This window comes from Melanaphis sacchari, unplaced genomic scaffold, assembly GCF_002803265.2.
Source record: "Melanaphis sacchari strain LSU unplaced genomic scaffold, SCAv2.0 Contig75_pilon_pilon, whole genome shotgun sequence".
In the NCBI taxonomy this organism is placed as follows: domain Eukaryota; kingdom Metazoa; phylum Arthropoda; class Insecta; order Hemiptera; family Aphididae; genus Melanaphis; species Melanaphis sacchari.
The window spans coordinates 78,381-93,649 of NW_020271537.1; the positions used below are offsets into that span (position 1 = coordinate 78,381).

Sequence of the window (15,269 nt, forward strand, 5' to 3'; positions counted from 1 at the left end):
ACCTATAATACTATAATATGACCCTGGCGACAGTTACAAACACATTAGGGTCATAAGACATAATTGCACCTCTTTCTGTTTTTTTAAAGGGTGGCGATAACCTGCTTTTAGGCCTGTGATCATTAAGTTTATTACACACCTATTGCTTTTGAATTTTGACCACACTATATAGTTTTATAATAGAATTTCTGATTTCACTTTAATAAATATCAGTATAATATCACAAAAGCATATTTTTTATTTAACTTCTACTTGTATTATATTTGCTATTTTTGAAATACGTAACTTTGTTAAATCAAACTTAAAAATGTCATTAAAATAGTAACTACAGTATTTTAGTCTATTACAATGATATTTTTAGTTTAACGTTTAAAATTAAAAAATCCAATTTAAATTCGTTTATAAGCTTATATAGACTATATAATTTCTAATTTTTTTTTCTTTTTTTCTTTTTTTTTTTTAAAACAAAAAAATATAATTTTTTATTTTGTTCTTATCTATTTATTTATTATAGCTTTTGATTTATTAAATTGTAGAGTTGTTTAAAGTTTATACATGAATAACTGTTATCAAGTGAGTGTGAGAACAATTATTAATATCCTTTAGTATATTATCTATGGTTTGCAATAATAATTACACTAACATGTATAACTTATAATTTATAAATATAATTATAATTAAAAATATTGTTAACTTTTTAAATTATCGTACTTAGTATTTGTTAAACGTATTATAAAATATAAACATAAAAAAAAAACATCGTTTTTGTGGATTTAGCAATATTATATAGGTGTTAAGTTAGTGAGGGAATCTTCGTCAGTTTAAGTGCTCAATGACATGAAAATAGTATTTATTACCCATTTGTTTCTTACAAGTTGAAAGTAACAGCGGGAGCTATTGATAGTGATCTAAACTATTTATTACAGTAAAATATAATATACGTTTTTTTTTTAAATTAGAGGAATAGTAAATATAATTCTTTATTAGTTATTACTATATAGTTTCCAACTACGGGTTATCTTATGAATTATAACTATAGTATAGTGATACCTACGTATACCGAAGCGCGTAGATCTTTGTCCTGAGAGAAATTATGAATGGTCTCCCCATAACGACGTTGTGCGGTCAATGAAGTCAACATGATTATAATCAACCGCCGGCGGCCAATAAAAGAGTAGCGGATTTATGACGTCTACAGGTAAAAAAAAAACATAATAATTACAGTAAAATATAAACAATTACCTGCAGAGAACATAATGTTTCACAATAATACAAATTGTACAATTAGAGGATTTTGAGAATAATAACATTTATTTTTTCAAATAAAATAAATAAAATACGTGTCATATTTATTTGATAAAATTTTAGTTAAAAATAAAATTATATCTTTATTCAGCGATTCTATTGTCTCAGCTCAACTATGATATTATTTATACATTTTAACTAATTATACAAAAAATCTATTAATCGTTTTATCAATCATCAACGTTAATTGAGTAAAGAAATATTAAACAAAATACAAATTGCTTATTTATATGTACTTATCATATTTTATTTTTTTGTAATTTATTTATTTATATTAAATTAATACGGACTAGTATGCAATTTACAATATAGTGATATTCATAATAATAATACAATATAATAGAAGTACAATATTAGATAAATATTAGTTATGCTATAAAAACTATTTATACTAAGTAATATAACGAAACTAAATGATAAAAAAAAAAAAAAAAAACATGATTTCTTTATAGATTAATACAATAATAAGTGAAAGCAGATACTTTATAACACAGAAATAATATTGAAAAATGTATTCTATAATTTACTTTCAAATAGCTTATTAATAACTGAATTATGTCCACAAGGCATTAAACTATCAATAAGATCCTGTAAATTATTATAGCAAATGTTATGGTTTCAACCTAAAATGTATCAATTTTAGTATAAACATCAGTTGCCAATACTGTTGTTTAAAAGTTAAAAAAGAAATGTTATAGGTGATATACCTGCGTATTTTTAATGACTAAATTTAAAATGTTAAAAATATTATTTTAACCAGTGTAGTGAGTTGTTGATATATGTATTATACATTTACACGTATACAATATAAAAGAAAAAAATTCAATCTAAACATTTTCGAGTTTATTACAATGTCCAGCGCGATTATAATTCCAAATTAAAAAAAAAAAAAACATACTCAAGTAAAGAATGGATGGAGTGAGATATAAACATATTTGAAGGTAAATAGATTATGAAATTTGGTGTAGTTTCGTTTTACATGCCAAAAACAGCTCTAACTTAATTTTTGATCGTTATTACATTAAATAAAATAATAAATCTAAATATTTAATTAAAGATGACTTCTTAAAGTTTATATTTAATTAAAATTTAAGACATTTTTTAATTAAATTTATCAAAAAACTAATTATTTTTTTAAGTATATACAATAGTTGTATAATATTTTTTATAGTTATGTACCTATGTTGTATTACTTATTGCCTATGCTCATTTTCTGGTTGTGATATGCTAAATATCATTATTTATTACCTAACATCTAACATTAATTGCGTTGTTGGAGAATTGAGATCAGTTATATAATTTTATAGCCCGTAATTAAGTAAATGTAAGTACTTATTTACAACAGTTAAAAAAATATCCATTATAAATTCATTTGCTATTTCAAAATATATTTTGAAAGACTTTTATTTTTTAAATTAATTTTGATAGATATCATCATAATATACAAAGATGTATTGTAACCTTAAACGGCTAAATCAGATGTGATGATTTTAACCCACTCATATTTAAATGTGTATAAAATACAAGAGACACAATAAATATTGTATAATTAAGTTCTAATTAATCATTATATTTTATGATATGTATAAGTATTTCCATTTTTAACTTGCAGCTGTCAAATATATAAAATAAAATACCGCATTAAAACCATACCTGTGAATTATAATAACGGCAATTAAACAATTTTAAGTGAATAAATGTTAAGTTGTTTATTGCCAGCTTTAACTAGGTTAGATGGTGAACTATTTTGTAATGTATAAGGACGCTTGTAAGGTATTGCCCAACTAAATATGCAATTTATTTTTAAGTTAAATAAAACATGAAATGATAAACGTGACGTATAAAATATGTAGATTTACCTACTTCATATTATTATGAACTCAAAAGTAATTTTGCACACATACAACATTGAATACACATATTAAATTGTATAGTTATACCTGTAATAATATATTATAAATTTTTTCGAGAATTTTTTTGACAAACTACAACACGAAATTCGCGTACCTATACATAAAAGCGTATACTTATTATATTATCGGAATGTCCGAATATATAATTACGAGTATATATACCTAGTTGAAGTAATACATTTTATAGGTTTACCTACTTAAAATGTTTGAATCCGACAAGTTCAAACCAATTTTTTTTATTTTTTTTTTTTTTTTAGCGTGAAGACGACGCCCAAAGACGGGGGCGTGGGAAAGAGTAACCCAAGCAAGCGGCATCGGGAGCGGTTGAACGCCGAGCTGGACACGCTGGCCAACCTGTTGCCGTTCGAACACAATATCCTATCCAAGTTGGACCGGCTGTCCATACTCCGGTTGTCCGTCAGCTACCTGCGTACCAAGAGCTATTTTCAAGGTAATTGTCACGTATTTATAACGTATAGGATATCCACACACGTAGGTCAGTTAATAGCGATACCGGATAGGTACAATCATGTATATATATATATTATAACACGCGTATAACACAACAACATAAACAAAATGTACTGTTATTTATACGCTTCAAAATCGCACGTGGTCGGTCGCTATCGTGTCTATACATTAAGCTGTACGTTTCAGGTATAAATATGTATATATATATATATTATAGACAGGGAGAGAGTAATATAGTAAGAATACCGCCGTGTGCCGCAATGGAGCCGGTGCAGGTGGCGGCGTCGTCGGCGGCTGTTCGGCTGCGTGTCTGACGGATGCCGCAGACGCGCGTGACGTGACCGAAACACTTTACACGCGACATTGGCATTTTAAAAATAGTTAGGACACGCGACCTTGACCATGGTCAACGGCAGAATCCGTCGACTCGTGTACGGTGTTATTTATATATATATATATATATATATATATATATATTGTATACATATAATACTTAATTTATTATACGATCGAGACGTAAAACGTGTGATGCGCAAATCTTCGGGTGAAAGAGTCGTCGTTAGGAAATGTCGCGGGACGATGCGAATACGTATAATAATGTTTGTAGTCTCGTGCGATTTCGCGTCGATCACGAACAATTTGTTGCTGCGAGTGGGGAAGGAATTGATAGAAAAACAACCGCCAACAAAATCGAGTATTGCGCCCTGTTCGATGAGACGTACATGTACGAGTAGAACACATATTAACAAAATTATATAATATTTCACCAAACGCAAGCACATCGTAATTATATATTATTGTATAACATTACATCAGGCGTATATTTATGATGATACATGATCGATTCACAATAAATGCACATGCCACATGGTTCATATATATATATATATTTATATTATAAGAGTGATGTGTACGAAAATAACTAAGAGCTGATGTGGGATTTAAATGTCCTAAAAAATAGCGAAAAATTATCGAAAAATTCTAAATTCTTAAATACGCACTATAAAAATAAGTTAAAAATTTATGAACGATAGTGATTTTTTTCAGAAGAAGCTATAAAATACAAAAGATTTTATTAAAATTGTTATTATTGTCTCTTAATAATTATTTACATACAATTATAGATATGAGAACGATAGTTGAAAAGTATTAAATATCTATAATACACCTTCAACACTGTCTGACCACTATGTATACTGTCCCTATCAGTATGCTGGTTTTTATTATAATACATTTTTTACTACAAAGTGCGATCGTTCAAAAATAAATTTTGAATAATCTAAAAATTTTAAAATCACCCGAAAAAAGTATTTTAGTTAAAATATCATTTAAATATTTACAAATTTGTAAGACATATTTTTCCACTTATGAAGCTAACTTTTAAAACCCTACAAAATAATTACACCACATTAAAACCTCAGCTCTACTTTAATAACTAAAAGAGGATACGCGATATAAGTTATTGATATGGTTTTGGATTTTCTATTAAGTTTTTTGCTCCTTCAAATCTCATAGAATCTTATTAAACACTAAACAAGCAACTGCGCATATTAAACAAATATTATTAAATATTTTTTATTATTATTTATTCGATAATTAATGTTCATAATAATTACATAAATACTTAATACAATGAATTATTAATATCTATTAAGATATTATCTGCATTTAAATTTAGGATCTATTTATTAAACATAAGAAATAGAATTTTCTTAACATTTTAAAATTAGACACGGCTATGTTTAATAATAATAGTGTTCATTAGCAAAATATTTTTTTAATTAAACTTACATGGACAAAGAACAAAAGTTGTTTGTAAAGTTTACAATGTAAACGCGTCTAATCGGATCAAATGGTATTCAGTTCAAGTATACAATCGTATATATAGACAATAGAATGGTAATATTACTCTACACGTATCGCGGTCATATATTAATATTAAATATAAATTATAATAGGCATGTTAATTCATTTAAGTATACTTTTTGTAGGCACCGGATAGTATTTGGAGGGTCAGTTGTCTTTAATTTCACGTACGCTTACTATCATAATACGATTACAATTATTATTATTCTATGAGATTATAATATTTTCACGTGAACCCGTCTATTTATTCAAATAATAATTTTACGAAGTCGAAATTTTAATTATTGTTCTTCCATTCCGAGTAATTAAACAATCAAGTAAAACTATATTATATACTACCTATAGATATATAAATATTTCTTATTTTTTGCTTTATATATATCATAAAATTATTATAAATATACCTGTTACTTTTAGATGTGCACTGTATGGTGAGCTTACACGTTCTTAAATATTAATTTACATACGTAGATAATAATATATGATTAATTATTGTTATTAAATAAATAATAATCAAGGCACATAATGCGAATATAGGTGTTAATTATACGTATTCATAGTATGAAGTACTGTGGCAATGTTTTTTTTCAACATCATGCGGTCACCTATTAAATATGTAAATACACATGAATATTTAGTTTTAATCAAAATGAAATAACTTCGTACAAACTGAGCATATAACAAACCCAAGAGCCGAATAAGTATTCCCTTTATAACACCCTTAATGGTTTGATGGAGTAGATACTGAGACGCATGTTGGACTCGTGGTTTTGAAATATTGTAATAAATTATAGAATATATAATTTATAAGTATAAAAAAAGGTCATTACGGTTCATGAATATTCATATTATACGTATTAAGCAAATTAGAAATTAATTCTTCGTAAAAAAAAAAATAAATAATTTGAAAACAGTTCGATTTTTTGTTGAGTACAATTAATATTGTAATATATTTTGATACCTACAAAAATAATTTAATATTCACTATTTTTATATAATGTTAACTGTTAGTTTTAAATAATTCAAATAAATATATCAAAATAAATAGATTAAGTAAATAATATTGATTATAATTATATTAGGTACTTTAAAATCGAATTAAGTATAATATTGAGGTGTTATAACTATTACAGTAAGCAAACCATAAGATTTATTATTAAAGAACTAAATAACACTTACCTACGAGTTAAATGAGGTATAATAAAAATAAAATATATGCGTGTGTTATAGTACTTAAAGTTTTAAAGCAAAATATATTACATACATAAATTGTATGAGTAATTTATGTCATTATCATAATAATAAAATATTGTTGTAAATTGTTAGAACATATTTATTATGTGATTAGGATTTCAACATAAACTAGCAAATAATAAACAATTATATTATATTTTAAATTTTTTAGCGTTAAAATGATATTCATATTATTAATGGGTTAATTGTATTGAATAAAGTTCCTATAAAAGAATCAATGCGGTCCTCATAATAAGGTAGGTTGATTATATAACAATATATTATAATGCCTGTTTTGAGAGTTTATATGCCATAAATACAAAATATTGATTTGTATTTTTTTATTTTACCCATTACTAGTTTACTATCCAATTTACCTACCTGCATACTTAATTTGTTAATGTTACCTATAGGTTTTACATTTCTATCTACCTATATAAGCTATGAAAGATCATATTTTACCCATGTTATTTGGAATTTATTTTTTTTCATTTGCATGTGTATCACGTAACTCGTAAAACAACAAAAATTGTTCATTTGTTAATCGTGTTCATCGTGCGTTCGTCTTTTATAATATATACACGCTCATTTAGACTATAGAGAGAACATAATATCAAATCGCGGCGGAAACAGCAGCAACGGCAGCCCCGTAACACGCAGGCGTAACTTATAATATGTACAATATATGATACTATATATATATATATGCACACGACACACGTCGTTGTACCTATCTGTAATGAAACACGAGGTGGGTTGGGGGATGGTGGAAAAGCGTGTCGCGATGTTTTATTATGCGTGGGAAGATTTAGATTACAGAACCGTATGTGTATATAAATGTATGTATGTATGTATGTATGTATACGAGTGGAAAACGGGGCGCGAATTGCAGATGCAAAATTAAATCCGATAACGGGGCGAACGTTAAACAACTATAAATATACCGGACAATTTATTACCGTTGAGAGGGTCCCCTGTTCGCTACCGTGTGCGCGCCGATTGAAGATATTGTTTTTTACTTATTTATTCTCGTATATACGTATATATACATAATATATGCGTGTGAGTGTATACACTTCTCTATCTATTCCTCAATTTTTCTCTCTCTCTCTTTCTTCCGCCTTGCATTCGTTTTGTTTGTATTATTATTATTATTATTATTTGTTTTTTTTTAAACGAACCGAGAACAGCCCCAGATGTCGGATACCGATACCCCCGAAGCCACGAAGCCAGTTTTTGCCGTATAGCCAGCGTGTGATAAACACGCCTTAAATCAATTACGGCAAACACTTGCTGCAAAGGTGTTGCCTGGTAATTACTGTATCTACTGAGTTAATCTCGCCAACAGGGAAGGGTGCACTGTCGGTTGTAGTGAGAGGAGAGGACGAAGGATAGAAAGCACACACGTTTGCCGTTTCATTGCAATGTGTATATATATATATATATATATATAGGTAGTATTATGTACGTATACATATTTTACACCTGAAACGTTGGGAACCAATATATAAAATAGGAGAGAGAGAGAGAGAAAGAAAGAAGAAAAACGTCTGCAATCCGATAGTCTGAACCGATAATGCTCTGGAACTGTTGTTTACGAACCTATAGTGTGAAAAAAATACAACACACACAATGACATTACCGGTTACCGGATAGCGTTTAAATAATTATTATTCGTTAAAAATATGTTGTTCCCAATGCGCGTCCAGGGGATCAATGCGAGACGATAAAATTCAGTAGATTTCGATAGCATAATATATTATTATGTAAGTATATATGCATAATAATTAATATACCTACTGTGTATACGAGTAAAAAGTTTAAAAAACAAAAAGAATTGAATGGTATTGACAAGTTTTACGCAAAACAATTAATCTTATATACAATACGATCTTAGAGATAATAACAAAATTCAATCAGTTAGCTATAAATTAAAATGCCAATGAATTTTCATACTATGTTCAATTGCAATACAAAGAAAGAAATAATTTTTACTTTTTACGAATTTATTATTAATTTTTTTTTTTATTATTAATTTTTAATCAGATATTAATGCGTATTTACAATAATATCATAAAATACACACAAACAAAGATGATACTCTAATGAATAGCACCCACAGTTTTCATTACAGAAAATTTGCTTTATATTATATTTATTGAAAAAATGTGAAGTGTTATCTTGTCGAAGTTTTAAAAATACAAATAAAAGAGTTAGTGTATTCATTTTTTTTTTATTTTAAAATTAAATTGCATTGTATTCATAAGGAAAATAAATTATGTTTAAAACACGTTTTTGTTTTTATGTTTTAATTGGCTGTCCTGAATTAGTCGAAAACCATTAACAGTCATTGAAGGTGGTTGATATTATTATGTTAATATACCTATACTTAATAGGATAAATAAGAATTGTACTAAAGAGATACATTTCAACACTACAGAAATGTTATCCCTAATTCCTTTAATTTTTTTTAATGAGTATAAAATTTGATTTTCAATTTTCAATTTTTACATAATTTTATATATTTATTATTAATAATAATGAATAATTTTTTTGTGCAAAATATTCATGAAATGCATTAATTATTATTTTCACGAAACATTTAATAATAAACTTATAATAAATATTAATTGAAGTAACATAATACTTTAACTATTAAAGTGGCCAATTTAAACATATTTTATAATTAATAAAACAAATTAAAGTAATTATATAATATTATTTATTTAAATAATGATTATTGTAACACTACTTACTCAATTTAAAAGTAATTTATATCATTATTCATTAAAATGTAAATTGAAAATTAATTTGAAATAATACATTATTTTTTTTTAGTAGTTTATTTACTTATAACGAATAATTTGTGTTCTTTAGAACAATAACATATAAAAATATTAATTAAACAAAAATATATAACAACGGTTTAATCAATAATAATTAAAAAATTATCATTATTTAATTTATGAAGAATTATTTTCTTATCAAATAATATGTACCATTTTATAACCATTTTGTTTTTATATAGACATATAGTATATTATTACAATTAATTTTTAAATAATTAATAACGATGTAAAATTATGCATCATTTGATGAGTATTTTGACTTAAATAGGTCTCATATAAATTGAAAACGATTAACCATCGGCGGACATCAAAGAGATACAAAACGTGAAGTCTGGTAATTCGTAATATAAGTCAATAGAATTTGAGTGTCGTAAACAAGGGAGAGTAATGGAAATACTAATTATTATCGTTCATGTACATTTTTATATGAGCAATAAAAATAGCGCAACAACTGTCTTGGGTCGTTTTTATACATTAATCCTGAACATTAATGATGTTAATGATGCTTGAAAAACCGTTCATATAATACTAAACTGTATCATTTTATGTGTGCTATATATTTATATTTAATATATTACTACTATATATTTCATATTTGATAAAGTGGTCAAATATTGAAATTGATTAACTAAATTGTACATATATAACATGATTAAAATAAATGTTTTATTGGATAACAAACAAGACTAATAATTGTGAATAAGAACTATTTCCGCAGCAAAAAAAATATGAATACATTTTATTAAACTATTCTAAAAAAAAAAAAAAAAACCGGTTGCGATGAAAGGTCATTACCATAAATAACATATAAAATGACCATTGACCAGACACATATATGAAAACATCTAGACATCAATGATGACGCATAGTATCTAGTGAATTATAATAAAATGTGCATGTATAAATCATAATTGATTTCTAGATGTTGGTTATAGTTTTATTTTCTAAAAAAAAAATAAATAATTAAACTACATCTTTTGTTTTTTATACTTTAAGCAGTGATTCTTAAAATATGGTAGGCGTACCATACCTCTGGTGATATTTAGATGACTGTATGATGGTAATACGGAAAACTAATAGATAGTTTTAATAATATTTGTAATAAATCTACGTAATATTATTTTAAGTGCAACCTATGTAAATAGATACAAAATATTGTAAATGTTAAATACGAATATAGGTATACTTAAAATATTATTATAAATATATTGACATTTTGAATAATAATTATATTTCCAGTCATAAGTGGTCGTACAGAGCATTATTTCTTATTAAACTGTATTTGTTGCTTTGTAGTTCGTTTATTTATTTAATATTTTTTTTTATTATCATCATATTATTTATATTCTTTTTAATTATGCTTAACGGATAAACCATTTATTTTAATATTTTAGTTTAAATTAATTTTTAAAGTTATTTCTTAATACATAAATAGTAACAATTAATTTGAAGAGATATTGAATACAAGATTCATTACCTGATCAAATATCACCGTTCGTAACATACTCATTTGTATAAACAATATAATATCAGTATTTATATATGGCTTTAATTATAATCAAAGTAGGTACTAATATCGATTAGAGCATATTTAATAAATTATGACGTGATATACTATATGGTTTAAATATTATCTATTATTTATGGCAGAATTTTATACTCAAAACCTAATATATAAATTAATTAAGTTTTAGTTGATACTAATAGAGCAACTTAATTGCTTATATATTATTATATTATGCTTATACTATTTTACGAGTATATCGTACCAGTTATTTGTGAAATACTAAAATAATTCAATATTTAACATATTTAAAATTTTTGTGACGACCGCGAAAATTGCTATTAGTTATAAAATTTGAAATCGTCGAGTCACAAACACCTCTTATAACACGTGGAAAAAATATTTTTATTTATTTATTTATTTATTTTTTTTTGTTAGCTTTTAGTATATAACTATAATAGCTCAACAATTATTTAGAAGGAAAACAAATTTTACATTAGTGATTGTTCATCATTTATGTGTAAGTGTGTGAATTTAACTTGCAAACTGTAGGTACAAAGTTACGACTCCCTCCCCCCGAAATCATCGCGTCATGTTTCGTCTATGTGGAATAATGGATTATAGTAAAAACAACACAAACATCTTTGCACTCATTCTACAAAAAAAACCAAGTACGCGTTTTCTTTGACTCTATATCCTGAAAATAAAAAAATACTTGCACTTGATTTGTTGTTAATAATTCGTTTTATTTTTAAACAACGAACTTTTGTATACCATATATACATATATTTTTTTTGTGTAGTGTACTTATATATGTTGGATAATAATAGAATAATAATACGTAATAATACTGTGAAGGATAGGGGGGGGGGTCTTTGGGCAGGTAAAAAGCGTCGTCGTCGGTTGAGTTATAGGTTCAGTACCGGCGACGTCGGCGGTGGCAGTGGCGTCCCGTCCATTATCCAGATTACGAAATCGGCGGTGGTGCAAAAGGCTCGGGGAGAATATAAACGTGTAGGTACCTACCTAAATAAAACGTACTAAAACGAGACCGAGCCGTGGTAAAATGTAGCTACGGCAGTGGGTCCGAGGGTGAGGGGAAATGTACGAAAACGGGGCGCCGCCGTGAGTTTAATTTCCATAAACCCGCCGCATAATATAATATGTTTGTACGCATATAAATAAACCCTTATGGTACACACATAATATAATATTATTATTATTCCTCGACTCCGATATACGGCGCGTTTATATATAGGTATATAACGCCGCATACACCGTCGTGGTTGTTGTTGTTGTTATTATTATTATTATTATTATTATGTACTACCCTCACCGCGACTTGGGGCCTTTTGACGATTTTCCGGTACTGCCGCCGGCGTCGAGGTCGTCGTGACATTATATATTACGGAGAAAACGTTGCAATACAGTAGTAGTAAGGGGTGTAGGGTGAGCCGTCCAAGAGCGCGCGCGCGGCGCACCACACCGCACCAATGAGGCGTCGCCGTGCGGCACATAAAGGGATCGCGTGCCGTTCGCGGTCTCGCCCGTATTACAATTTATATACTTACATATTATATGTATATATATGTGTGTGTGTGTGTGTAAACGCACAACTTTCGTTATATGCGGCAGCAGCGTCGGGGGTTGTACGGGGGGAGGGAGGGGCGCTAGAAAGTCGTATTGATCATTGGGAGCATTATGTACCTAAGTGTTTGTGTGTGTGTACATGGGTAAGTAAGAGTATATTATTGTGCGTGTGTGTGTGTGTGTGTGCTTAAATAAACGTATATATACGTATACACGGTTCCTGGTCGTGCCGTTCCCGCCGCTTTTGAGGTCAGGCCCCCTTTGCACGGGACGGACGCCCCGCGATTGATTTTTCACGAACGATTACACTGTATATAAAATATGTAAGCACCTACAACATATATTATATAGTCTGACAACGCTGCGGTACACAAATTTTCCGTTTTAATATTAAATATACATACACGTGTGCATAATAAGTTAGTCGATATTTTATCATATACGTACAATACTTTAATGAATACATTGAAGTTATAATAATCTAATATCGGAATGCCTGTTTATAACGGTTAGACTTACACGTGTTTAAGATCACATAGGTACGTCTAACACTGTCTTAGGTGGATATGCCGTACATGACTATGTGACTATAAAATTGTTTAATAAAACATTCAAATACTTGAAAATACTTCGAGTGCTAGTAAAAATTGAAAAAATATTGCGGAGCCCTCTTTAAAAGAGCCAAAACGAGTTTATTCCATTAACTCAACTTTATAATATAAAATGTTAAAATTAAAATTGTACATTTAAGCATTAGGTTAAGTATTGATTTTTACAGTGGGCTGTCACGATAACTTTGAGAGTTCCCCCAAATTACTATTCCGCGAGTTCTCACTTGTCTCGAGACCTCGAGTCCTATAATTTTTTAATCCAGGTGTGCAGGTATAACGGGATCACGATGAATACAAAAATCGGTTATTTATATCTTGTACACAAGTATGTATATTGTATAATATATAGTATACAAAACAGGCCCCGTGGTTTATCGTCAACGTCGTGGTCGTAACAGTCTAACTGGCCTCTTAAATACGCGTTTATCGTGTACCGTACGTAGACCACACGACCACACGACGAGAAAAAAATATTCAACACCTATACTTCAACTAAATAGGATTTGTCGTGTTAAATTTGTCGATCCGTCTACTATTTCTTTTCAAATTAGTTTCAAAATACCTATGCTTCTATTTCCATATACGTGTAGCACAATTATTATGTATACATATATTATAACACGTGAGTTACGTTACATTTTCAACAGCCGAGCGCGGTTATACATGAATATTAATATATTGTTCAAAAACTGAAGTTAATCGTATTAGACGTGTGGTGTTTTTTTTTTCATTTTATCGTCTTAATTCTAATTTTACCAAAAACCTTTTGTCCCTGACTCAAATACAATATAATGAAAAAAAAAAAAATGTATATGTATGTTATATATTCCAAAACTACCGGTTTATGGTTAATCGCGGTCCGATAGAGGTCCAGTGGTTACGGTCGTGTTGGGTTTCCGTTCCGCGTCGCAGAAAAACCAGTCTTGGTAGGGTGCTTAGATGGAAAAAATATATATTCGCCAAAACCAAAGAGATAATCCGTCACAGGTAACTCGATCCGATAGTGTTACCCAGACTACCTTGTCACTGGTTGTCTTTTGAAACAATTGGAACGACCACGACGGGTTCTCGTTTCATTGCGCCCCGGGTTACTCCTTTAGTATGTACAATATAATTACAATTCTTAGCTAATTAATTTTTTTCTTCTTTCCACGTATTATGTCAGTAGAGAAAATAGACAAATACTATCAACAAATAATAAAAATAATTATGGTTATTCACGATGAAACTAGTAGGTTACTCTGGTTAGTTTTATATTTTTAATTAAAATTTAACAAAAATCTAAAATCAAGAAGTTAAACATTAACATTGTGATTTTATACCCACACGATGTATAAATGCATTGTTTATGCGCAATAAAAAGAATAAAGTTGTATTGAATAAAAAAAAAAAATAAGAACAACAATTATTATAAGCATATATCTATACAAATATTACCAATAATCCATAAATTATGTATTTTACAGGTTTAAACACTAAATTATTTAAAAATAAATAAAAAATATTTTTAAAGAAAAATACTGAGAATAAAGCGTTAAGACTTTTAAAATAAATTAATATTATACTTTATTTAAAAGCTGTTACCTACCTATATTATGATATAATATTATCTGTAAAAAAAAAAATTAAAACCATTTTATATCATAACAATTAGATATTATACTTTGTTAAATAACTAATTATTTTTGTTTTTTAAATTTAAATTTAAATAATTTTTTTATTACTAATAGTAATTAACACAATCTGTGTACACATGATTGAAGTATAATTTACATAAATATTAAGTATAGTATACAATTACATGATTAAATATGAAATAACTAATAATAATTTCTATTCCATGTATCAATTTACAGTCAATGAATCATAGATATCGAAAAATTGTTTGGTAGTACATTCTTGCATACATTATTTGCATAAAATTAAA

At 27.7% G+C, this 15,269-nt stretch overlaps 1 protein-coding gene across 3 annotated transcripts in view; it reads left to right on the plus strand.

Moving 5' to 3' along the window:
• The window catches only part of LOC112601168 (aryl hydrocarbon receptor protein 1), a 54,307-nt gene that overhangs the window by 15,582 nt on the left and 23,456 nt on the right, over positions 1–15,269 (plus strand). For all 3 annotated transcript variants that reach the window (XM_025348626.1, XM_025348629.1, XM_025348627.1), the window contains exon 3: positions 3,476–3,669. In XM_025348626.1, coding sequence (XP_025204411.1) covers positions 3,476–3,669 — 194 coding nt within the window. The remainder of the gene's footprint in view (positions 1–3,475; positions 3,670–15,269) is intronic.